This window comes from Melitaea cinxia, chromosome 15 (genome assembly GCF_905220565.1).
Source record: "Melitaea cinxia chromosome 15, ilMelCinx1.1, whole genome shotgun sequence".
NCBI lineage: Eukaryota > Metazoa > Arthropoda > Insecta > Lepidoptera > Nymphalidae > Melitaea > Melitaea cinxia.
This window is the reverse complement of record NC_059408.1, coordinates 5,224,015-5,251,884: the sequence shown is the minus strand read 5'-3', so window position 1 is coordinate 5,251,884 and position 27,870 is coordinate 5,224,015. Positions and strand designations below refer to the sequence as shown.

General features: G+C 37.2%; 1 protein-coding gene across 1 annotated transcript; it reads right to left on the bottom strand.

Annotated features, from left to right (window-relative positions):
- Positions 1-127: 127 nt before the first annotated feature.
- LOC123660628 (nuclear pore membrane glycoprotein 210) lies at positions 128-27,716 on the bottom strand. The gene is made up of 28 exons (XM_045595685.1): positions 27,556-27,716; positions 27,326-27,476; positions 27,123-27,243; positions 26,647-26,734; positions 25,213-25,443; positions 24,533-25,004; positions 24,162-24,247; positions 23,629-23,805; positions 20,663-20,794; positions 19,239-19,324; positions 18,307-18,470; positions 16,627-16,755; positions 15,570-15,712; positions 14,907-15,114; positions 14,464-14,583; positions 13,235-13,435; positions 12,635-12,877; positions 9,363-9,509; positions 7,942-8,052; positions 7,493-7,682; positions 7,201-7,301; positions 6,187-6,471; positions 4,795-4,951; positions 3,581-3,724; positions 2,915-3,096; positions 1,909-2,101; positions 1,104-1,571; positions 128-342 (listed from the first exon to the last, which is right to left on the bottom strand). The coding sequence occupies exons 1-28, from the start codon at positions 27,714-27,716 to the stop codon at positions 128-130; spliced, it is 5,106 nt and encodes a 1,701-aa protein (XP_045451641.1).
- Between the last annotated feature and the right edge of the window lie 154 nt (positions 27,717-27,870).

Sequence of the window (27,870 nt, the reverse complement as noted above, 5' to 3'; positions counted from 1 at the left end):
GGCGTTTACAATGTCGCCGAGATGTCGGAAATATCAAAATGACAATTGCTTTAATTGCCGTAGAATTAAATGTTCATAATGACCATGAAAATTTTAAAACACCTCTATAACACTATTCACTAGGTCACTAGAGGAATCTTGAGTGTGTCCTTGTGGAGTTTGGTGAGAAACTAGCATCGGGCAGTACACTTGTGTCTCCATATACTGGGGTCGAGGGTCCCATAGCCGCATAGGGACTGCGAGACCATGTTCGAGTCCGCATCGGAGGCGTTTCTGGTATCACCGTCTGATTTGGCTCCATTGGCATCCGGATTTGAACTTTTCCGTTCATTCTTGATTGCACTGAAAAAAAAAATTATATGTATTAATAAAAATAACCAAATGTGCTAAATGTGTGAAATTAAAGCGATTATCTTGTATCCAAAATAGTTTTATTATGACTCGAATTACCACTACATATAGCACGAACATGATTATATTGAAGATAGTGACATCATATTGATGACGTCACTTAGCCTACTGCAGATACCCTCGTTATACATATATAAATAACTAAAAATATTACACCCAGATTCAAACGGGAATCGAACCCACAACAACCGGAGCGGAAAGCTATAAAATGCCAAATTTTAAGTACTTTGTGAAGTTATATTAAAAGAAATAAACACACATTTTATTTGTCCTTCTTTTGTACTTTTTATACAGGGGCGTAGCTACCGCCATATAATACGGGGTAGAGTGGCCTCTAACATGTATAAGCAAAAATTAATAAAATGTTATCCACGATATCACTTAATCTCGTGCTTCACGGGAAAAAACATATAAAAAACTGTCACACGTGCTTATAGATTGTTCGCTTCAGAAATGACAAAAGTCGAAAAAAGCAATCCCCTTTTTCTTTTGTGAGAAATGTTTACCCTTCATTTGGGCCCCCAGTTAATTTTGATACATGGCCCCTCGAAGGCACGCTACGCCACTGTGCATATAGCTAGGTTTTGTTTTATGGTTCTAGTTTATATGCACCTGTATATACCCTCTACTATTTTGCTTAGAAAAAAAAAATATCTTAATTAAAAAATCACTGTTAAAATAAAGAAACTCACCATATAAATATCCAGCTGCTACAGCAATAACAGTTATCAAAGTAGGCAAATATGGCAATATAAGTGTAAACAATGCTCCCAGTAATGTACCACACGCGATATCACACTCTCTCTCCACTTCAACTTTAACCTCTTGAGATGTTAATTTTGATATCACATTAACCCAACCCATTCCGCACGTTGCTGTTTCACTTTTAACTAGAACTTTAATTTCGCCATCATTTGTATTTACATCCACTTTTAATCCCGGTGATGTAGTTAATCTAACTAGTTTTAAGGCCTGTGGGTGTCCGTTTATTGTAAACGTTGTAGGTGGGTTTAGAAGGGATACTTTGCTGTGTGATAGCTTAATTGGAGGTAAAAGTTGAACTTTAGTACAAGTTCGGGAAACTCCCCACTCCGCGCAAAGCTCCACTTCTGAGGCTTCTGTTATTTGATTTGCTGTTATTATTGAGCATCCGAGTTGGCCTGAGAAAAGTATAGAATATGAAATAAAGTTAGTATAAAAATATTGACTATCTTGATAACTGTCGTTTTTGTAAGTGTTGTAATAAGATAGAAATGTATAGAACTCGTTTAGTTGGGTCTATTTCTGAAAAAATGTATAATTAGTTTTTTCACCAACTAATCATCAAAAGCGTAGTTATTTCAAAATTTAGCAAATAAAATTATAGTAACTTATAAATTTAGCAAGTATTTAAAAATGTTTGATTTATCAATTAAAAAATTAAATTATTAATTAAAAAAAAGAAAATCGTGAAAAGTTTTCTGCTAATCGTTACAGTACAATTTAATCATAACTTACCACTGGGTATATCTAGTACAGCTTCGGCAGTGTGGGGTGATTTGGTATGACATGAGTATGGCAGTTCCACTTTTATTCCATCTAGCATGTATTTCTGTTCTTCTGTACAGAGCAGTGGACCAGACGTAACTCTGTTTCCTTGAATAGATAAAGGCACGAGAGAGGAAGGCCACTCGCCGGCTAGGAATTCCATCTGTGAATAGTAGTTTAGTATTTATAAGATTATCATTAAATATACGACCAAAGTTGAATTTGAGTTATTCGTAAAATGTATATATGAGATCAACATTGCAGAGATTTTCGAACCAGGAAAACATTTCGCTAAGAAAACTTATATATACTCTATTCTCTTCAATATTCATCAATATAAATTTATGTATACCGTGTATACAAGTATTTAATTATATACAACTCGTTACTAGAAACAAAAAATACGACTATTTTTCAAATTTCAAAAATAACTAAGCCAGTACAAGTTGTAGCAAAATTTTAATCCCTTATCTATAATCTATAATATAAAAATGAGTCGCTGAATGTGTTGCTAAGCGCAAAACTCGAAAACGGTTGGACCAATTTCGCTAATTCTTTTTTTAAAATATTCCTTGAAGTACGAGGATGGTTCTTACGGAGAGAAAAATTCAAAAAAAAAATTAATAAAATTAAAGAATCGGCTGTTAGGCGATACCAAGTTCGCCGGGTCAGCTAGTAAATTATAAATTTGACGCCATTGTCAGTGTCTGAAAGTAATATAATTATTGTGTCTCATAATATAATTGTTCTGTTTGTCGTGTGTTACATTTTGATGAGGGTTCTTTTTACGTGAAAGGGAGTTCCTTTGCGGTACTTGCTAAACATCGATCAAGTAGTTTGAAGAGTATTAGCTGTTTTCCAAAATGATATATTCGGCATAAAATAGAATTATTAAGTAGGGAACATCCTAAATATTCATATTTTGTTTTTCTAAGCTTACTCAAGTTTAGCACATAGGTATGCTCATATAGCTCACGTGTTGCACAGACGTCTGTTGTACGACCCAGGTGCTGGGCGGACGCTCCAGACGCAGCGTGTGGCTGGCGGGCTCGTCTCCGTCCAGAACGGCCAGAGTGATCCCGGCGCGCGGGTACAGGCTCACGCGCGGGGGAGCCCGCCACCCCACGCCTTCTAAGCATATCGCCCAGCTGCCTGTCGCTGTGAAACACGATCATAAAGGATAAGTACATTTTGAAGCTGCCGTCCAGCAATGTAATACTCTAAAAGTTCCAGCTTATCTAAGTTAAAAAAAAACATGACAGTTTAAAACACATATGGAATTTGTTGCCTAGAAATTGCACATGTTTTCATTCTAATCCTATAGTCTGTAAATGAGGTCTTTTTCTTTTGAAAACCATGCATATCTAATTACAAGCTGTTGATAATCACATACGTCTTATAAGACACTAAAAAACTATGTGTATTTTTTATCGCAGTACATAAAAATTTCCACTTTAGTTTTATTTTTTCTTTTGTGTTAGACTCGCAGTAATACTGTGTTATAAATTACAAATTGTTTATATAGTTAAATTTCTCATGTAATTGAATTTATTGTAATTCTTTATGAGAATAAAGTTTCTATAACCATAACCATAAAAATCATTATAAAAAAAAAAAACAACAAATAATAGTCTGTACTTACCTACAATCCTGTTGGTGCTCACATCAGAAGGAGTCACCCAAACTTCGTCACTGACAGTCACTCCTCCAATAGTGCTCTGGAAGCTCATGAACGCTCCAGTGGCTTCCAGACCTGTTATCACCAATTCATTGCCTAATGCACTGTAATAAAAAAAAAGTTATTGTTAGTTATCACGATCATGAATAATTGCTATAAATTATATTATTTATTATTATTATTATTAATTATTTAACAACAAGACGGGGTTTGAAAATAAGTATAAGGAATAATAATTTATTCATTTTAAGTATCTCCAACGGATAATAAAATAAATATTTATATTAAATAATATACTCAGAAAATCCTCAGGGGTGTTCCATAAAATATGTTAGCTAATACGGTGGGGAGGCTTTGCTTGGCATGACATTGTTATGACTCGAAACTCCCGGTTTGAGGAAATGTGACATTCGCACTTCATTATTTTTTATAATTTTTTTTGTGACAACGAGAAGTCATTCTCGCGTATTTCAGAAACCTTTTACTTTTAAAAACATATCTAAATAAAAACAAATAAGGGGAGGATCCCAGCTGTTGTTAAGTAATATTTGTTAGGGATCGGCAACACCTTCCTCTATAGTGCGACCGGTAGTAATCTTACATACAGTACCCGGCCATAAATAATGCACATCGGCCTTTGGAAAGAGACATTCTATTAATTTCAACTTCATAGTGGGCCGTCTCTGAAGCACGCCTCCATGACGTATCGGACTGTCAATAATTCGTATGACAGATCTAATAGTGTAAGATCCCGTCGTCTCGTTCTTTTTTTTTTTTTGATTATGCTTTAGCCTGTAATATCCCACGGCTGGGCATAGGCCTCTTTTACCCATGTAGGAAAAGGATCACAATTTAATCCACCACGCTGCTCTAATACGGGTTGGCGGATATATTCCCTACGATCCCTGAGTGATGATCGCTATCATGTATACATAATAAAAACCGGGACCGACAGCTTAACGTGCTCTCCGAAGCACAGTGTGAGACACACAAGGACTAACAACCAGAAATAAATATTTGTATACCGCGACCGTCGGTGTTTAGGCGCCACCGACACGACACACGACCATTACACTAGAGCGTCTTTTTGATTGTCGTTTTCCAAAGCTCGATGTGCATAACGCATGCGCATAAGTACCGGTCCGCGCCGCGCACGGCGGCCTGGGTCGGCGGCGCGAGGGCCGCGTGGGCCGAGTGGGCCGCGAGGGCCGCGTGCGCCTGCGGGGCCAGCAGCGCGCGGCCCGCGGCGCCGCGCAGCACCAGGCGCACGCCGTCGCCCTCGCCCGCAGCGCTCGCCGTGCAGTACTGCGGCACTTGCACCTCCACGTGCACCACCTGCAAACCGTTCCTGATCAAAATCTGACATTGATTTTAATTTTATTAATATAAATGTACTAATTTGTATTATTATTATGTTTGTTTTTTATGAATTTTAGGATTTTTTTAAGTGTGATTATTTATTGATTATTTTATATTTATTGATTATTTTGTTTTTATTGAATTATTCAAATTGTTTGTAAAATTTAATGTTACTTGTTGTGATAAACTTAACTAACGCATTGGGTTACTGTAATGTTAGTTCTAAGTTTTTGTTAATGCATAAATAAATAAATAAAAATCGAGAACTACTTTATACCACACCACCCACCACAAGTTTGCTGAGTGAGATTGCCGACGGTAGAGACTGTCCGCTGATTGGCCATATGGTCGTATGGCTTTTAAATTATTTTCTGTTTTTCTACTAACAAATTTTTATAGATCCAAGTTGTTCGAAATAAAATATTTGTATTTTGTTTATTACTAATTTATTTATTCGAATAAAACTTCAAAACTCTTAAATCGTCACTTTTACATATTAAAATTATATTTGTTCTTATTTGTATCAACCACCGATTTGGAATATAGATTCTGAAAAATCTACTAGAAACACCGCAGTTACTCAAAAACTTGTTTCAATATAAAATTGGTAATATCTTGCATAAAATACAGAGTCACAAAATCAACACATTTAAATATATTTATCATTGAGGTAGGTACAGCAGAAAACATTGCGCTCAAAACTTCGAGCAGTGCAACCGGGGAAGTACCTCTAGAAGAATATAATACTGCTCTCAGTTAGTCTTTTGCTGCTATGATGAAAAAGAGAGCCAGAATTCCTGGGAAAAGTAGGTTGTAGATTCGGCGAAGCGCTAGCAACGTTCCTAATGTTACAGGCGTCTATAGGCTAAGTCATCCACTAACCATTAAGCAGAACGTACACTTGTATTGCCATCCTTATGGGTAACAACATCCAAAGTTACATATTGTCGGCGACTGCGTCTCTCTACTGTTACCGGTGGTTGATCTAGATAGTTTCGTATTTATTTTTTTGCTACTGACAAATAAATTCAATTAGGATTTAATAACAAAAAAAAACTGCTCTAACGCTAGTATTCGATTAGCATTAGAAACCTATGGATATTTTTTGAACGATGATAATAATTAAATTTATTACTATCGTATTACAACGAAACATTTTAGAATCACAGATGAGTTGAAAAACGATCATACGAAACAGAAATCAAACCTACCGTCTCTCTGTCAATATTATTTCTGTCATCCTTGTGTTTCACTACGATCACACCATGTCCAGGCTTTATAGCCCTCACTTCTCCATTGCCATTGATTTCGAAGGCACCGTCCTCATAAGCAGACCAGGTTCCTCTAGGTAATGACTTCAAGCGAACCATTGCGCCAACAGCCAGTGACAAGCGGTCACCAGGCACTAAGTCTCGAGAAAGCCCTTCAACTGATGCACGTATGTCCGATATACCGAGAATTTCTATTGTGCTATCCCAGGATCTTGTTTCAGCCATCTAAAAAAATATATATGTGTTAATATCATTATACACTTATCAGCACGAATCGTGTGCGATGACCTACAACTTCCACAGAAACCAATTCTAGATCTCTTTGATGGTACGAAGTGAGCCCAAAGCTGCCATTCGTGCGCCTTTCGTGATTTGTTCATTTCCCTTGCTTAACTTTTGGTACCTACTTATTAGTGTCTCGGTTATAAATCCATTACTTTATTAACTATATGACTATACTTTTGACGAAATGGCTATCACCAATACTAATAGCCTTCGTAATTTAATTGATACAGATATTTAATTAACGCTAATTACCTTTATTTATTTTTATTTCTGTACTAAGAAAACTATTTTCTTGCTATTTTAATTACAATCTATACATATAAATATAATTGAAGCGTCTGTCTGTGATTTAAAAATAACAGTTTTTTCAAGTGTATATAGTTTTTAACACGATACTAAAACACAAACAAACGATTTTAAAATGTTTGTCTGTCTAGCTGTCTTTCTATTTGTTCGGAGACAATCTCGCACGCGAACGAAGTCCCGGGTACAGCTAGTATTTACTATAACCAATTTCGTCTCATACATATAATTAATAAATTCATCATATCGGTTAAATAAAATGTTTGCAACCCCTGCACGATGCAAAAAGCGATCTCCACTCTATGGCCAAGCGCTTAAAATCCTGACCAATACCCAAACTTATTTATTTAGGAAAAGTAAAATTACCTGTCCCATATTTCTTACTCTCACGTCAAGAGTGATGACACCAGGCTTTAAAGGAACAAGACGAACTGATAATCCTTCTGCGACTGACCTTTCTAAGAGATCTGAAAATATAAATATACATACACTCTGCATCACGCTTTATGTACAAGGTTTATTATTTGTTGCTAAAAAGTTTTATTTAGAGACAAAGTGCGTTCTTGCCAAGTGCCATTGGAGTCACATTTTTTATGTCTCAAGTGCAATAAAGCATACATATATTCATCAGCTCATGCACTGGTTACCCCATACTCACCGTCTATATGGGTAGTGTATAATCGCGCTGAAGTGGGGTCGCGTAAACCCCACGTAACGCGAGGAGGGGGTTGCAGGGTGCTTAGCGCGGCGGCCGACAATCCTTCCGAATGAACCCACACGGGGCCCGGTTGACCCACTAGTAGCGTTTGAGTAGCCGCTCGAACTCGAAGATTAGTAATTGGTACCACCTGTCAAATATTTTATATACAGATTAATAATTTCACAAGATATCTGCAAGATGTCTGCTATTTATATTATATCAAATATATAAAAACCTTCCTAAGCGGCTTGAGAATTTTTTTTTGTCTATATTTCTTAGGTCTGAGAATAAGTCTTAGGATATTTTTTATACCCCTAGGTGATAAGTGTATATGGCAAAATAACATTTGCCAAGGTCAGTTAATTTTACTATTAAACTATACGGTAATATTAAAAAATTATAGTTACTTCGATTTCAGCTTCCGCACTGGCAATTTCAACATTAGTTATATCCAAGGCGACCAATTTAACACGCGCTGTTCCAGTAGATACGCCTTGTACTAGACCTGATGACGACACCTGTAAATTAAATAGTATTTTACATTTAATGAAACAACTTTTTTCTGATTTTATCGCGGTTTATTATTAACTTTTGATTCCCGACGTTTCGGATACTTTACAGCAACCATGGTCACGGGAGGACCATGTCTGCTGTCCTCCCGTGACCATGTTTGCAAAATCCGAAAAAAGTTGTTTCATTAAATGAGTAAAATTCGCGTAAACATTAGTATTTTACATTTAACTAAATTATTATATTTCTATTTTTTACTCAATTAAACTAGAAGTTTATCCTCAGTTACTGTTATTTGTTATAGTTTTGATGATGCGTTTGGTATCTTATAATAAAAAAATAGTGTTAAATATTTTTGATACAAATTTAATATTAATGAAGTATTATAATCATTCATTTTTTACCTAATAGATAAATTGATTTGATAATAATAATAAATCGTCTTATTATAGTAGCAATTAGGCCGCCTTTTGTACTTATCTCCTGTTTTTATTTTTGTAATTTTGTTCACTCTTGGTGTACAATAAAGAGTTTATTATTATTATTATTATTTGTTAGAATAAATTAAATGATAATCTAATATTAATATAGATTTAATAAAATAAGCTTGACGATTTAAATTTTACAATTGTCATAAGTTTATTGATATACTTTTTGATTGTAGTCACGAAAAAATGTTGTGGCGCCAAAATTTTATAAAAGCTATGAAAGACGTGAAGATGTTTACTGCCTTTAACCTAGTTAGTATGTGTAAAATATGTGCAAGGAAAAGGTGAGATTGTGTAATATGTACGAGTGCGTGGTCGCCGCCGCGCCGCAGCTGCACGCGCCCGCCCACCGGCACGCGCACGCTCGGGCGGAGCGCCGCCGCCTGTGAGATACGTACGAGTGCGTGGTCGCCGCCGGCGGCGAGGCGGTAGCGCGGCGCGGCGAGGTGCGCGGGCGGGCCGCCGCCGCGCCGCAGCTGCACGCGCCCGCCCACCGGCACGCGCACGCTCGGGCGGAGCGCCGCCGCCTGTGAGATACGTACGAGTGCGTGGTCGCCGCCGGCGGCGAGGCGGTAGCGCGGCGCGGCGAGGTGCGCGGGCGGGCCGCCGCCGCGCCGCAGCTGCACGCGCCCGCCCACCGGCACGCGCACGCTCGGGCGGAGCGCCGCCGCCTGTGAGATACGTACGAGTGCGTGGTCGCCGCCGGCGGCGAGGCGGTAGCGCGGCGCGGCGAGGTGCGCGGGCGGGCCGCCGCCGCGCCGCAGCTGCACGCGCCCGCCCACCGGCACGCGCACGCTCGGGCGGAGCGCCGCCGCCTGTGAGATACGTACGAGTGCGTGGTCGCCGCCGGCGGCGAGGCGGTAGCGCGGCGCGGCGAGGTGCGCGGGCGGGCCGCCGCCGCGCCGCAGCTGCACGCGCCCGCCCACCGGCACGCGCGCACGCTCGGGCTCAGCGCGCAACGGCGGGAACACCGCCACCTGGTAGCAGACACGTGCATCTCGATCAGTATATCATCAATTTTATCATAAGTGAAAGGATATCATTGAGGAGGCGATATTAGTGAGCTTTAATGTCGTTTATTTGTATTTTCAGGTGAGGTAAAAGTGTAATTCTCATAGTTTTTCGTAATATTTTAAAATTAAAAGTGTGTTAAATAAAGCTTTATATTTTCAGAGAAATAATTTGTGTTTAGTTGCGAAAATCCTCAATAATATATCTTATGTATATTAATACGCTACGGTTAAGATTTTTGCCTCCCTTTTTAGAAAAAATCTCACAATTACTACACCTAAATTATTTATCATTTTATAGATAATTGCTTGCTCTACCGGCATTCACATCTAAAAAAAATGTTACTGCTTTTGTTTTTGTAAATTAATTAATTATTAACATTATATATATGAGTGCTTTAATTTTGAAACAGCGTCAACATGATTGACGGTCGGTAATTTTTTTTCTTGTATATTCTTATCTATCGTACACCAAAATACAAACATAAGTAATAAAAAAAAAACAAAGATAGAAAGAGATTAAGGCATGAGGCGTATTTATCGTCACTGGTATAAATACTCGTTATTCTAAACCACTCTGAAACTGAGAGACTGGTTTAGAAAAATACCTGTACCGGTGACTTAAGTATCTATTGTTATTTTTTCACAAGCATTAAAAATATCATCTCCATCTATATATATAGTGTGACAACTGTATAGTGTGACAACCAAAAAACAATCTTGATCTTTTTCTAATGTATAATAAAAATTAATAACTATAGTATAAAATGTTTTTTACATAATTAATTTGTGAAAAATTTTAAGTGTGTTATATAACAACAAACAATAAATTTAAAATAAAAAATCAATTTTATGAAACATTTTTTTTTAAATTGATTGAGTTTTTTGAGTTTACAAATTAATTTTATATTTACGATATAAATAAAATAGCATTTTATAATCTGAGTGTGAATGTGAGTTGCATAGTTTTGGATGCAAGTAGACCATCAAATTTTGCCGGCTTTAATTTTTTTACAAACTCAATGACACCGACAAACATATTTATTAACAAATAATTAAATGCCTATTTGTATTGATAATGTGAGAACAAAAAATTAAATTATACATTTGTTTACAGAAATTATCATTATATATATCATTTTACAGTAATTTTCGCATATTTTATTTTTTATTTTTATGAAAGTATCAAATGCGGTTTTTCACACTATAACAACAGGCCCTTGGCGCGTATGAGCGAAAGAGACGGCTGCGCAGAATTTGGCGTCAATCTTACCTCTAAGAGCGCTGGCGCTTGACTGATTTACTGGGTTGGATGCGATTTTTTAACCGACTTCCAAAAAAGGAGGAGGTTCTCAATTCGGCTTTTTTTTATGTATGTTACATCAGAACTTTTGACCGTGTGGACCGATTTCGAGAAATTTTTTTTTAATCGAAAGGTGGTGTGTGTCAATTGGTCCCATTTAAATTTAATTGAGATCTAACAACTACTTTTCGAGTTATATCTAATAATGCGTTTTTACTTGACGCTTTTTTCGTAGACCTACGTTGTATTATACCGCATAACTTTCTACTGGATATACCGATTTTGATAATTCTTTTTTTTTGTTGGAAAGGAGATATTCCAAATTTAGTACCATGATAAGGAAACCAGGATCTGATGATGGGATCCCAGAGAAATCGAGGGAAACTCTTGAAAATCCGCAATAACTTTTTACTGAGTGTACCGATTTTGATAATTCTTTTTTTGTTGAAAGGAAGATATCCCTAATTTAGTACCATGATAAGGAAACCAGAATCTGATGATGGGATCCCAGAGAAATCGAGGGAACTTCTTGAAAATCCGCAATAACTTTTTACTGGGTGTACCGATTTTAATAATTTTTAATTTAATCGATAGCTGATGTTTGTCATGTGATAACATATAAATTTTATTGAGATTTGATTACTACTTTTTGAGTAATCTTTGATAACGCCTAGTTACTTGACTATTTTTTCGTCGATCTACGTTGTATTACTCGTCGATGTAATTGAAGTCGGTTTTTTTTCGTTTGCGAGCAAACACAATTATAATACTGTTTGTAATTTTATTGGAAAATATTTGTAAATTTAAAATGTTATTGCGGTTTAATGGAGAAACAAATGGAAAAAAAATCTGCATTATGTATCAACAAAAACATATTCCACATATTATCATACATTTTTATATAGTTTTAAGGTAGAGGTTATTGAAAAATAGGACTTCAAAGTATACATTTCGACCGACCGAGTTCGATTTACCCAGGAAGACGGCTGATGAAAAGGTTAATAGTTTTTTACACACAGTATAAAAAAAATTCTGATCCATTATCTTACTACAACAAAGGTTGCTTTATTATTTTTCAAAAATATAAATAACATTATTGCATCCCATACTGAGATTAACGACGTTAAATTATTACAATTTCGCGGAAAGTTAACGATTTTTGTGAAATGGCTCTTAACTCTCTCAAAGGTCTTTTGGACAATTTTGCAAATTATACAGATTCAACTGTCATTTTCCAACTTACTGTTGTCTAAGAAAGAAATCGTGAGAAATAGAGTGTTTAAAAAAATACTAAATTTAATATTATCATCTTTCACAAGTAATTATATCTTATGATGTAACATTTTACTATTGTTGCTGTGTTGGTCTGTGGCTGTTGCGCTGGCGGTTGCGGGTTCGATCCCCGCACATGACAAACATTTGTATTGGCCATACAGATGTTTGTCATAACCTGGGTGTTTGTACTGTCTTTGTGAGTCTCCCCACCGTGCCTCGTAAAGCACGTTAAGCCGTCGGGCCCGATTGTTCTCATGTACACCTGATAGCAACCGTTACTCATAGTAGAGAATACATCCGCCAACCCGCATTGGAGCAGCGTGGTGGATTAAGCTCTGCTCCTTCTCCTTCTACATGGGCAAAGAGGCCTATGCCCGGCAGTGGGATATTACAGGCTGAAGCGAGCTGTCTATATAATATTTTCGTTACTAAATTACATTGGACACAACTTTCATGTCATGCTGAACAACTCACGAAAATAATTCTAAAATATGTTTATAACAAAAAAAAGTACCTCAACTTCAGGACTCCAAACTCCACCAAGTGATGCGCGGACTCTTCCAGAACCTTCTTTCATGCCGCACAGGCTTCCATTCTTCACGAATATTTGTCCAGTAGTCTTCCACTCCGGCTCTTTAGTACTACTCAAGTATCTGTATGATATCCCCTTCACTAAGGCACTGATGGATACACAAGCGTCAACACACACCGCACGAGCTGTTGACACTTCCACGCTTAGAACTTCTTCTATGTTTACCTAAAAATAAAAAACAAAAATAGGTATTACTAAATATAATTGAACACTTGATTATTTTATAAAATACCTATGTAATATAGCGATTATAACCAAAAATTATAAATACACTAGTATTTAAAAAAATATTCTTCCATACAACTTTCAAGTCTGGCAAGGATGACGTTTTTTTGCTCGAACAAACATGGCCCAAATCTGAGACTCCATATTTTATAACTAACATTAAGGATCACACATTTTATTCAATGTTTTATATATTAAATAATTTCTGATACACATGTTAGTATTATTGAGAAAATCGTAACATACACAGATAGAGAACAAGCCTTTGTAAAATCATTCAAAAATTCTGACTCTTACCTCAATGATTAGTTTTTCGCCACTGACACAAAGGTCTATCACTTGTAGGTCGTAGCTCCCAGGCGCTGGCACATTTGCCGACAGTACGCCGCCTTCCACAGTAGCTGTCACTCCTTTGGGTACCTCTACCGCGTATTTCCCACTTCCTCCCGTTATCGTTGCTATATTAGGAACTGATTCGCTTTCCCATGCTATATTTACCTAGAAATTTAAATAAATAGAAATAATTTAAGCTTTTTGTATGTCTGTATTTATTTTTAAAGAAAGAAAAGCAGAAAGCAACAGAACAATTAAAGACTGATATCTAAAATACGACGCCGCGTTGGCGCAACGGTTACAGCCATGGATGGTACCTGTTACGCTGGAGGTTCCGGGTTCGATCCCCACATATGACAAACATTTGTATTGGCCATACAGGTGTTTGCCGTGGTCTGGGTGTTTATGCAGTCCTTGTGGGTCTCCCCACCGTGCCTCGGAGAGCACGTTAAGCCGTCGGTCCCGGTTGTTATCATGTACAACTGATAGCGATCGTTACTCATAGTAGGGAATATATCCGCCAACCTGCATTGGAGCAGTGTCGTGGATTAAGCTCTGATCCTTCTTCTACATGGGGAAAGAGGCCTATGCCCAGTAGTGGGATATTACAGGCTGAAGCGTATATCTAAAATACTTTCCCCTAAAAGGCCTTCACTCAACAAGCTGCATTTGATTTAATACAAAGCTGTTTTATCGTGAAGCTATTCTTTTCAATTTTAAACTATTACGGCGCTAACAGATTTTATATAACCATTGAACGTAAAATATGTAAATGCATTACATAAAACAAAATAGTCAAATAAATCTCGCGACAAGCTCTTATATCATATAAATTTGTAATGACGTTATAAGTAGATAGTAAAAGTTTTAAAGTAAAAATTTATTTTTTTCCTTTTAGCGCATTCAAATAAAAGCTTGTTTTTAAAAAGGTTTTTTACTTTTAATTTATTTTTGACTTTAAAGCTGTCGCTGGACACAATTTCAGCTCAATTGGTTCAAGCTGCTAAGCTATCTGCTTCAAAATTGAGTTGTAAAATTTCACCCAAACAAACATACATACATACATACTTTGCGAGTTAAATAAAAGCTTGTAATAACAATAAGCATCGTGACCAAACTTACAGAGAGTTTCTGAGCTTGTATATTATATGACATCATAGGAGAGCCTTATTGACACAATGTTTATAGTTTACCTTTACTGAGTCACATTTTAGAGGTGCTACAACTTTAACTGGTATAGTAGCAGTGGTGTCAGGAATAGTAGCTTTGAGCACTCCACTCCACCCTATAGCTTGTTCAGTAGCTGCTACAAGCTAAAAATATGAAAATGTGACAATAAAAATATTTTTTGACCATCTTTCCATATACACTCTTAAAAATATTTCTATACACATAAATATTTGGATATTTTACAAACAAAATTATTGTATTATTGATTTTTATCTAAAATTTACATGCAAGTACAAAACTAAACTTTAAAATTTAATTCAAAAACACAAATCAATTCAAGAACAGATTACAAAATGAATAAAATAGATATGTATATCTTTTCATTTCTAATAAATGTGGTTAGGATACAGAAAATTACTAGATTTATTGTAGGTTGAGTATAGAATAAAAGTGTAATAAAACATACTTGATAGTATTTCTGAGGCACGGGTACAGGAGCAAACTCAGGGTTAGTTTCCACAAACAATCTGTCACTAGATCTATATTCCACTCCAACATGATTAGGTTGTATGTCCCAAGATACACTTGGTCCTTGCTCATCTAATATCTCCCTTCCTATAGCGTCTAAAAGAGTCACTTTTACTTGGACTTCTTGTCCTGGACGGAGCCATATCCTGTAATAAATTCAGACATTACGAACGAAAAGGTTTAAAGATGGAGGGTTGATACGATTTTTTATTACAACGAATTAATTGTGTATGATAAAAGAAAGTATATAAAACCCAGGTACGCCTGTATACTTTTATCTCTAAACTGATACATGACGCGGGTAAAACTAAAGGGCAAATCTGATAATTTGTAGACAAAAGCAAGTAAAATTCTCGAAATAAAATTATTAACAGTTTTGTTATAACACATATTGATCAAATTTTAACGATTTTTGTTTTGTTAAACATTTTTAAAAAAGGTATGTAAGGGGCCATCCATAAAATACGTCCCATAAAACATATATAAATAAATATATATGTATATAACAATGAATAATGCTTCTTAAGTACGTGAGAATGACTTTCCTTCGTCATGAAAAAGTTTTAAGACCTGTCGAGTTACGAACAAAACTTAGGCTCACCGCGGGCCGGCCGAGCAGTTCCCGGGCGCGTCGGGCGGCTCGAGGCGCGCGCGCGCCACGTGACTGGCGCACGACACGTCCAGCCGCGCCGCCTCGCGCTCCTGCCCGAACTGCGACACCAGCTCCACGTGCGTGTCGCCTTTCTGTTATAATAATGCATACGTATCCATATTATTCAACTCGCTCTGTTACCGTGGGTACTTTTCTTTGTGTTCGAACTTTTTGTGATGGGCTCGAAGGACCAAAATAACTAGCTCGAAGGACCAAAATAACTAGCTCGAAGGACCAAAATAACTAGCTCGAAGGACCAAAATAACTAACTGTACCGTATAAAGTGAGACGACATGCGGGGGAAGGTTAATGAGGAAAACCAAACCCAATGAAAGTCAATCTAACATTGAATTCATTGAGATAATTTTTAGTATATATTGACAGAAGTATAGACGTCATATGTGCTGTATGGACGTCAATGATTTGTGTAAAAATAGCTATTTCGCAAGAAACAACTTAAAATATAGAAAGTTATTACACATTACATTTACTGAGTGTGCGGTAACCCACATACAATTATTACAACTGTTTATGAACATGAGAAAATCCTCCTAGGAGCCGTTGAGTGTGAAGTCTTTATATATTATTATTTACTAGTTATATTCAAAAAGTTATGCTTACGCGTTTTGTTAAACCTGGAACTATACATTTTTTAACGGTTCGTTAACAAAACGAAAAATTTCTAAATATAGCGCTAAATATAAATCAATAAGTTCTTTGAATTTATTTTATTAATTTTTCAAAAACCTTTTACAATATATTCGAAAACTTGAAAAACATAATAATGATAATTTATATATTTTGTTTTTATACATGAAAGTTCCACTGCAATAATGATAACATGACATTTATCTAGAGGCTGCAAACGATATTGCTGAGTTTCTAAACAAAATTAATTACTACATACTATGTCGAATGACTGAATTACATTACTTATTTAGATTTTAATATTATTAGATATTCATCGTTATTACAGTGGATTCTTCATAGAAAAAAAGTAAATTACCCTCCGACAAGAAACGGTGAAGAGTTGTGCGTCGGGATATCGTATGGGAGGTGCCTTATCACGGGTTACGAGCGTCGCTATACGAGCCTCAGTCGACACGGCGGATAGCGTTTCACCATCTGCCACCACCTGGGGGTAATAGTATATTTCATTACAAGTGTGGAAAGACTCCCATTGCAAAGAGTTCCGACAAATGTCTACCCGAGCCGACGCGCCGCCGAAGGCGAGGGTTGACAGTCGTACTGAACGACTATTTTTAATACAGTTGCGAAAAAATGTAGCAATTTAAAAATAATAAAAAGAAAATTTCTGAAAAATGGCGCCAACCGTAGAATATAAGCAGAGTTTTTTTTTTCTTCACCCATTCTGGTAGGCAAAGGGAACTATGCCCATAGAGCCAAGTCTTCAGTAGAAGTTTTTTATTGATATGAAATGAAAATGAAATTTAATGAGATGAAATGAAACCTAACCAAACTCATTCAATCAAATCATTAAATCTGATATTGAAACAAATTAGTAGCTTCTTTTTAGACATATACGTATTTGCATGAATCATAAAAGCTTCTATGAATTTTTTTTAGTAAAAACTTCATGGTTGGTTTTTCTTTTTAATAGACATTATTTTGACAGTTGGGAAAGAGAATGCACGAGTTCGGGAAAGGTAAAAAAAAAGCACGAGTATGTAATAGCCCACATCCCGAACGCTATACGTCCCTGTAATACGCCACTTTTTTACCAACTGTATTAAAATATTATGTATTACTACTATGTATTATACTATTATTATTTTTTCTATTATACAAGTAGATCGGCTCACCTGATGGGAAGCGATTACCGTAAATTATAGACCTGTAATACCAGACGCATCGCAAGCGCGTTGCCGACTCTAAAATTTCGCCAAGAAGTTCTGGTCAACTTAACACAGGAAACAACACTGCTCGAGAGCATTATTTAGCTGTGGTGTTGGGTCCAAATGTTGAGCAGGATATTTCGTGCTGTGTAATGGGTGTGTGGCGACATCTATCGCGCGAAATACGAACGACTACAAACTACGTAATTAGAGAAAACTGACGTATGCTACATCGCGCTATCGGAGTTTTCAAAGTGATTAAGTATATATACAAGATCCCGACAACAACCGTTGGGCCAGAAGCCCGCCAGACACAACAACCGTCGGGTCGGTAGCCCGCTAGACACGACACCCGTCTGGTGGAGGATCCTCCCTTTTCATTGGTTGATGAGGAATTCAATCACCACGTTCCTCACACACTACCCAAAGGTGTATACTATCTGGCCATATGAAGGACCCACCGGCAGCGTGGCCCCGAGCAGCAACACGGCGCGCGCGGGCCACAGCAGCGCGGGCGCGGCGCGCACGGCCACGCGCGCGCGGTCGCTCGCCGCCTATACTATCTGGCCATATGAAGGACCCACCGGCAGCGTGGCCCCGAGCAGCAACACGGCGCGCGCGGGCCACAGCAGCGCGGGCGCGGCGCGCACGGCCACGCGCGCGCGGTCGCTCGCCGCCTATACTATCTGGCCATATGAAGGACCCACCGGCAGCGTGGCCCCGAGCAGCAACACGGCGCGCGCGGGCCACAGCAGCGCGGGCGCGGCGCGCACGGCCACGCGCGCGCGGTCGCTCGCCGCCTATACTATCTGGCCATATAAAGGACCCACCGGCAGCGTGGCCCCGAGCAGCAACACGGCGCGCGCGGGCCACAGCAGCGCGGGCGCGGCGCGCACGGCCACGCGCGCGCGGTCGCTCGCCGCGCCGCGCGCCACCCGCAGCGTCGACACGCCGCGCGCGGCCCAGCGCGCCTCCAGCACGCAGCACGCGCCTTCTGAACAGTTATCATACCACTTTATTTTTCTATTTTGTCTGATTGATTTTACGTTCTTTGTTATGAAATGAAAACATTTTTATTCATCATTTGGTAATAAACTAATCAAAAAAAAGTAATCATATAGAGTCATGGTTGCCAAAACAATTTAGATTCAACCTGTAAAAATCAAATCAAAAGTTAATAAGCAGCGATAAAACCCGAAAAAAGTTGTTTTATTTAATCTGTAAATCAATTTTATTCATCATTTGGTAATAAGCTAATATCAAAAAAAATAATCATAAGGAGTCATGGTTGCCAAAACAATTTAGATTCAACCTGTAAAAATCAATTAAAATTTGCTACTTCATGATTTTAGATACATTATGAACTGTGGTAATGTACCCAGGGTCAGTAATAACACATTTATTCAACAGTTTTAATTTTTTACAAATATAAACTTCTCTATAAAAGCAACGACTAAAACAGAAAAACAAAACTTTAAGTAATTGTTTGTCGTTTCCCCATCGTATCTCAGAGATCACGTTAAGCTGTCCCAGTTTTTATCATATAATACTGATAGCGATTGTTTCTTATAGTATATATCCCTTATTAGAGCAGCCTGGTAAATTAAGCTCTGATCCGATCGATCCTTCTCCTACATAAAAAGGCATATGTCCAGCAGTAGGATGTTACAGGCTGAATCGTTATTGTTCATTCGGTCATCATATCATTATTATATTTATACATTAATTATTATACTGACTTAAGAAATAAATTTTAACTCACCTACAGGTTCAATCCAAGTTGCCGAAGTAATATTTTGTGGTTCAGGACCCTCCAATACAGACACAGCAAAAGAGCCACAATTACAGCTGCAACAGAATTTTTAGTATATAAAGAATCTTCTATATTAATAGTTCATTCTATGAACCATTTCGAAGCTGATGATTATTATGTTGATAAGATACAGTACATAACAGTAATTTTTTTTTAAATCAACCAATCTACAATCTAATTGATTCATTGTATATAGCAACAAAAAGTTGTGTCGTATTTTCTTTTGTGGCTTGTGACAAAAGGCTATGTCACTAATAAATCTGTAATAACTCGGTCAATTTAAAGATTCGTGGGGAATATAAAAATAATTATTTTATATTAATTAGGTCTCCCAGCAAAAAATATTGCGTATTGGTACAACAACAAAAATAGTCCTGTCAAAAGATTAGTCGGAACAAACAGACAGACAATAAGTGTAAAAAATATAATTTTAGTATATGTACCATGTATACATCCATACGCATTTAGTAATAAGCGGTTATTTTAATATTACAAATAGACACTCCAATTTTATTTATTTGTATAGATTCTTTGTGCAATGCCTAACCGCTGTTGATGTAATGTTGAAAAAAATGACTCTTTTAGTAATAAGACCACCTTTGTACATTTTTTGTTGCATAATTGCTATTTGTTTATACTGTGGTGTATGACAGCTCGACACGCGCAGCAGCTCCGGCGCGGCCGGCACCACGGTACAATGTGCGGTGCGGTGGGCACTCACCGGTGGAAGTTATAGAGCAGCCCGGAGGCGGGGTGCGCGGCGACGAGCGCCACGTGCAGCGCGTGCGGCCGGCCCGCGCGCGCGCGCCCCGAGCTCGACACGCGCAGCAGCTCCGGCGCGGCCGGCACTACTCTGTACAATGTGCGGTGCGGTGGGCACTCACCGGTGGAAGTTATAGAGCAGCCCGGAGGCGGGGTGCGCGGCGACGAGCGCCACGTGCAGCGCGTGCGGCCGGCCCGCGCGCGCGCGCCCCGAGCTCGACACGCGCAGCAGCTCCGGCGCGGCCGGCACTACTCTGTACAATGTGCGGTGCGGTGGGCACTCACCGGTGGAAGTTATAGAGCAGCCCGGAGGCGGGGTGCGCGGCGACGAGCGCCACGTGCAGCGCGTGCGGCCGGCCCGCGCGCGCGCGCCCCGAGCTCGACACGCGCAGCAGCTCCGGCGCGGCCGGCACTACTCTGTACAATGTGCGGTGCGGTGGGCACTCACCGGTGGAAGTTATAGAGCAGCCCGGAGGCGGGGTGCGCGGCGACGAGCGCCACGTGCAGCGCGTGCGGCCGGCCCGCGCGCGCGCGCCCCGAGCTCGACACGCGCAGCAGCTCCGGCGCGGCCGGCACTACTCTGTACAATGTGCGGTGCGGTGGGCACTCACCGGTGGAAGTTATAGAGCAGCCCGGAGGCGGGGTGCGCGGCGACGAGCGCCACGTGCAGCGCGTGCGGCCGGCCCGCGCGCGCGCGCCCCGAGCTCGACACGCGCAGCAGCTCCGGCGCGGCCGACACCACTCTGCAGTTATAGACAAGTCATGTTTTTAACTGTAACTGGACTCAGGTCCTCCCGTGACTGTAGGGCTGTAAAGTATCCGAAACGTCGGTTTTATAAGAAAATCTAATAAACTGCAATAAAATCAGAAATTGTTGTTTCATTATAATATTATAAACGAATAAATTAATCATTTATGATTATGACTACCTCGTTGGCGCATTTTGTAGTGACCCACCTTGCTTTCTGCTCTGGGGGTTCAATTACAACTCAAAGAATTATATTTATAATGCCCTAATAGAGTATTGATATAACATATAAGTCCTTCGGCTACAACCTATAACACAAACATAAGTCTTAGGAATAGACAACCATATTCCCTTCACATGCTAACTGCATATTTTCATTTCTTAATTTTTTTTTTTTTTTTTTTTTTTTTTTTTATTGCTACCTCGTAATTACTGGGTGTATTGATTTTGATGTTTTTTTTTTAAATATCAGAAAGCTTGTGCTTGTCGTGTTGTCTCATTTAACCTTTTGACCGCCATAGTCACCTATACTTGACAAGGGCTCGCGAGTCCTGTGCGCCAGCGACGTCTATAGGTGACAAGAAACCCGGGCCACAAAAATATTAAATAAAATTATTAAAAAAATATTTCTAGTATTTTAATTCAACATTTCTGAAAATAAAATATCCCTGCAACATTCTAGTATAAAAACAAGTCTTTTAGAGCTACAGGTACTGAGAAACATTGAAATAAAAACATGCATTCTTTTTCCACGTAAATGATATGTCCAGAACGCCGAAGTCGTCTATAGTTGACCGCTAGGGATGTGACGCAAGAGGTAGAAATAAATAATAAATAAATAAATATTTACAACATACACACACGGTCATCTGTTCCTAAAGTAAACAACTTAATGCTTGTGTTATAGGTAACAGCTGACCGGTATGGCTACATTTTTTTTGATAAACATATATATAAATAATACATATATAAATAAATATATATTACACCCAGACTCGGGGTGGGAATCGAACCCATAACCTCCGGAGCAGAAAGCACCTGCTGACCTGTAGTCACTAAAAACTGCGCAAATGGGCTAGTCAAAATGGTATAGATGTTTTTAAGCTATCCAAAATTCAACTTTTTGAATAAAACAAAAGGTAAAATACATAAAACTATCATCAGCTAACACATAAATAGCAAAGGAATAAAAAATCAAATCAACTAAAATCAATCAAATCGTCTTAATAAATCTGATATCTCAAATCTGGCACATCTCTAGCGCGTAGTCATTAATCCGTTCTCTACACGCCGTTGTCAAGTATAGACGACACGCTGGTGACGTCATAAGCGAATAGCGAGAAAACTAGTGCAGTGCAACACGAGCGATACCTTAGAACATCGTCGCATTTTGGATGGCGTTGATGATTTTAATAATATACAATTACCAATAAAAAATTAATAAAAATATTTTTTTTTTTTATCTAAGGTTAAGAGCGAAATTACGATTTTCTTTCTCATTCTTAAAATCATCTGGCAGCATCAATATCATCTCTAACCCCCACTCTCATAAAAGATTTTTTTCTGAGACCCATGTCTTTGGTGTCGTGAAATCAAATGGCTACTTACTCAGTACTATTTTAGTAGTATTTGCTACCTAAGCAAAAAAAAAATATTTAACGCATGTAAATATTTCTTTTAAGCTAAGGCTGGCACCGACCGCACCGATTATATTAATTTGCATCATCGGATTAACTACTGAGTAGGGGAACAGTGGAACACGGGGCACTCTTGAACAGTGTCGATAAAAATGGGTTTGAACATTTTTGTATGGAGCCTGGCATATCTAGCCACCGCCATCTTTTTTTTCAAAATTTCCGAGCACAATAAAAGTGGTATGTTTGGATAGAGGACACTTATACAAACAAAAAACGTTATATAACATGGTATCCTAAAGTGTCACGTTTCCGAGATATTTGGAAGTAAAGATCGCCATTTGTGTCCAAAGGCGATCATTGAAAATCGAGTTGCCGAAACTGAAAAAAATAAATCAGCTGTTCTACTCATACTACACTAGGGTTATCTCCTTTCCAACAAATAAATAATTATCAAAATCGGTTCATAACCGACGAAGTTCTCCCCGAACATAAATAAATAAAAATATATATCGAATCGGTCGAACTGAGTAACCTCCTCCTTTTTTAAGTCGGTTTAAAAATTACAAATTTGAATTCGGTTAATTTTTTAAAATTACTTTTCATGTATATATCGATTCGATTCGAAATCGATATATAGCCTGCCGCTTCTCGTCTTCTCTCTTCACGTCTCTAAGAGAGTTTAAAAACCGTAGGTCAGCTGCGCCGTAGTCGTCCAGTCGTGACAATGACGTCATGGCGATAGAAAAGAGTGTTGTGCTTTACTACGATTATTTTTGTAATATTTGTTTTTTATTTATGTTGTTGTAAGTATATATAACGAGTGCAAGATAACACAAGAAAAATATTGAAAAATATACCTTCCTAGATTATATAAGTAGTCATTTATTGCATAAAAACCAGCAAAAACAAGTCACTGTGTGGTACTCGATAACGACTCTTGGCAGCACTATTTTTTTAGTAGGTATTTTTGTTTATTTTATGCCTTGACGTACAGGGCACGGGAATGGATTTGAGGCGTGGCGGTCAAAAGGTTAAATTTGATCGACATCTGTCAAACAGTTTCTGAGTTATCTATAAAAATATGTATCTTACCATACTTGTCAATGTAAAAAAATGACAATTTTATTTTGTTTGATAACAAACACAATTATGGACCATAGGACCAGATTATAATAACTGAATATTACTTCACCTGCCAGTAGCCCGTATGTAAGGGTATTTAGTGAGATGCACTCGTACATCCAATTGTCCCTCTCCACGAACATTTAGCAATCCTGAAGGGTCGAGTGATAGTGCCGAGTTGGACGTTTCACTTTCTGACCATGTAACCTCTTCATTGCCCCCTCCACGATGATTAAGTTGAATATCTCTGTAATTATATATATTTTTTTTATTTAGATAATAAATGCACAAACTGTTTGAGTATTTTTAATAAGTAGGAATTGTAAATTTTAAAGAAAAGAGTATGGAAGGATACATAGTTAAAGAAGTCATGAAAAGTAGGAAATATTACTAATTTTTTTCCTGTAAGGAAACCACCCCTGTCACATTTGAAATAACATATAATATTCCATTTTGTAAAATATTCTGAACTTATTGGCCATTCAACTTACATACTAAATATTGCATTATGTGCACCAAGGTAGTAAAAGTAGTTTTAAGCATTGAAAATGTACTATAAAGCTAAATAAAATTCACAAAAATTAAAATATAGATTATACATACTGTATTGTATCTGTCCAAGCAACAAAAAGTTCTGGTGGCACTATTTCTAAAGGATCTACAACCACTGCAGACACTTGTCCTTCAATCTGTAACATTTAATAAAAATAACCAGGTTTATTCACTTTTAATATGATAAAAATATGAGTAATGATTCATTATTTTAGACAAATTAAAAAGAAGCATGATAAGATAATATACAGCTATTTCATATATATATATGTGTGTGTGTGTGTGTGTGTGTGTGTGTGTGTGTGTGTGTGTGTGTGTGTGTGTGTGTGTGTGTGTGTGTGTGTGTGTTCGTGTGTGTGTGTATATATATTAAATGACTTATCCTTTACAACATAAGTTTAAATTTCTTTTATTATACAAACCTTCTTCGATGTGGTCCTTCCAGCAATAGAATACAATCGAGCAGTCACAGTAAAATCACCTGCATTTTGAGCGATTGCATCAGTTATTGTTCCATTTTCCGTTGATTGTATTAAATCGACATTAGCTTCACCATCCACTGATAATCTTATCAACATTTCTTGACCTGCTGTTATAGCATGCCCATCCTCATCGAAAACAACACAATGTATAACAAAAACTTCCCCATGAACCAAAATGTTTGATGGTCTGATCGTAACTCTAATTGAATATGGTTCTACAACTGATAGGGTAGCTGTAGCAACATTTGTAGCCCCAGACATTAGATAAACCGAGGATGTGCCGATTTGAGTGCCACGGACGAGACTTATGTTGTCCTCAAGAATAGCTACTGAAGTGTCTGGAACTTTAATGTTGTATAATGTATCAGCAATGTCTTGTACATTTAAGCGTCCAGCCTGAGCCCTTACAACCCTTTAAAACATAAAATTTTATATGTTTCAATTGAAAACAGTAAGAAATATATAATTTTACATCAATTATGCACCCAACTTAAACAAATGATATATTAATAGATCACTTCCAATTCGAAGTCTGCAAATTGGAAATTATAAATTTATCAAAATATTAAAATTGAAGAATTACAATTAGATATAAACAATTAAATATTATAATCACTTACTTATAATGTAATGTATCACCAGGAACAATAAACGCAGTTGCCGGAAGTAAAACTACGCTTGCTACAACTCGTAAGTTCAAATCAGTACATATATGTTGAAGACATACTGTCACTAATGCTTCACCCATGGCTTGTCCATATAACAGCACTGAATAAGAATGTAAACCTTGAGATTCTAGCTCAGCTACTCCTTTAGGTGCTTCGTAATCTGTATCACTCCATCGAACAAGGCTAAAATTAAAAAAAAAATTATATACTTATAAAGTGATATTTTTACTTAGATAAAGTTTTTTTTTATACAACTAGATCGGCAAACAAGCATACGGCTCACCTGATGATAAGATATTACCATAGCTTATAGACGTCTGCCACACCAAAAGCATTGCAAAGGCATAGCCGACCCTATTCAAAATTCCCCCCAGGAGCTCTGGTCCCCTTACTCACCCAGTCGGGCTACTTTCCTGCTGTGCCCTACCTCAGTTCAATTTAAAAAAATATTACTAAAATATATTGAAAAGGTTTTAAAATATAATGAAATTAGTGTCTGGCAATAAACACTGCCAACAGAAGGTATTTGGCAGTATCAATTACATATTGTTTACAATATTCCCTACAACATATGTAAGAACCAACTATCAACTGTAATGCACATGTTTCTAATATCTGTACACTGAAGTAATCTGTAAATGTTTGGTTGAAATAAAGAATGCATTATTATTATTATAATCAGAAAATAACTAAAGTTAGTACACTTTTACATAGTTTTAGTACTAATATCTGAAAATTGGCCTAAAGTACCAAATGTATTCTACAATAGACTAGGAAGCCTGGGATCTTACTTCATAAAATATCTATAGTTTACGATTCAGCCTGTAACATCACACAGCTGGCCATAGGCTTTTTTTCTCCGTGTAGGAGATATAGTTATTTTGGTACAATCTAATATAAGAAGGTAATATAAATGAATAAAAAAATACCAATTTTTTTCATTATCAATATTATTTATGAATATTCGTAAAATGTTAAATAAGCAACGAAAATAAAAAAGTGTGTGTACAATTCACACACGGCAGAAGTGAAACTTCTGTTAACTTCTTCTTCTTTAAAGACTAAGGCTCCATCAGCTTTTCAAAACTTCTGTTAAGTCATTGGAAGGTCTTGTGAAAAAGGGTGTAAGCACCATGCATAAAGCGTCACTTATGTATTTTGAGCAGTAATGTATTGTATCTCATTCTCTTCGATATATTTATGTATTTATTTATCGTGATGCATTTTTCGTTTCATCGATTTTAAAATCACAATGATTCTACAGAAGTTTAACTTTAAAAATTACGTTTACTTCCTTAGACTTTATCAAATAATCCAGGACCTAAATTAGACACTTTAATTGTTGGTTCACTTACTTTCTATGGTAAAGTTGAAAGTAATACTTACACCACTAGTGGCTCTTGATCTTGATTGTTTCCAACATTTCTTATTGTCCATGTGAAGTTTACTCCTTCCAATGTTGTAAATTTATTACCTGTAAAACAAAAAATGTATATTATTTACAATTTTAGTTTCTTTACAACTTCAATTGCCTTTAACAATATTTAATATTAAATTATTTATATATAGTTATTATAAAAGTTGATTGAATACTTTATTTCCTTATACCAATTTATTGTTGTAGAAATTTGTTACTAGTTATTATTACAGGAATGTTAGTGTGAAATGCATAGTACTTATTATAGTAAGGCTTTAGATTAAGAACCGTCAAATTACCTAAGCTCAAAATTAGACCATTTATCGACATAATTTTGTTACAAAAAAAATACCCTAACCTAAATTCAAAATAACAGTTCTTAATCTAAAGCCTAGCCCGTATTATTTAAAGCAATTGAAAATTAAGAAATAAATGCAGTACATACCTGTTTCATCATACGCTACGACTTCAAAAGCTTCAGGTGCTTCTTCTAAATAAAGATCTCTAGTAGTACTTAGAATTTTTAAAGAATTTATTTTATCGATATCCACATCTCCGCGTAGTATCTAAAACAATAATCAAACAGTGTGTATTCAAATTAAAACAAAATAATAAAGTTTCGCGCCAAATTGTAAAACTATATCTTACTTCACCAGTAGTTACATCTTCAGCTAAAATTATGACCAATCCAGGTGGTACACTTGTTTTAGACACTGATACTCGTGCAGAGCGGGAACAGTGGCCCCAAGTATCGTCGTGTAAGGGCTCAATATCGATGATGTCATCCCGTGATAAACTCCTAAACAAACAATACGTTTTACCTTTAAAATCATTACAATTATGATATTACACGATTATTTATACTTAAAATTACTTACCAAGTATAACAACCACCTTCAATAATTTCAAAAGTAAAGTTCACATTCAAATTTTCGAACCATGGCAGTAATACTCTTGGCGTGTTTATCTTAGCACTATCACAAATTGTTATCACAAAATATGTTATGAAAATACCTAGGAACTTCTTTAAATGCGCCATATTAAATACATGAGAAAAAATAGTACATTTATTTCTAAAACCGCTAAATAGAAAACTATAACCTACAATTCACAGTGGTTTCAATGGGTTTCAATTTTTGGCATTTGGCGGCGGTTTCGCGGTTTAGTTGTCAAACAACTGACAAACATTGTTT

What these genes read in the sequence shown, in the direction of transcription:
- LOC123660628 (XM_045595685.1), bottom strand. Translation starts at nt 27,716, where the DNA reads ATGGCGCATTTAAAGAAGTTCCTAGGTATTTTCATAACATATTTTGTG. An exon ending in TCACCGTTTCTTGTCGGAGG is followed by an intron (nt 15,713 to 16,626) that starts GTAATTTACTTT and finishes TTATTATAACAG; the next exon opens with AAAGGCGACACGCACGTGGA. An exon ending in GAGCACCAACAGGATTGTAG is followed by an intron (nt 3,097 to 3,580) that starts GTAAGTACAGAC and finishes CGTGTTTCACAG; the next exon opens with CGACAGGCAGCTGGGCGATA.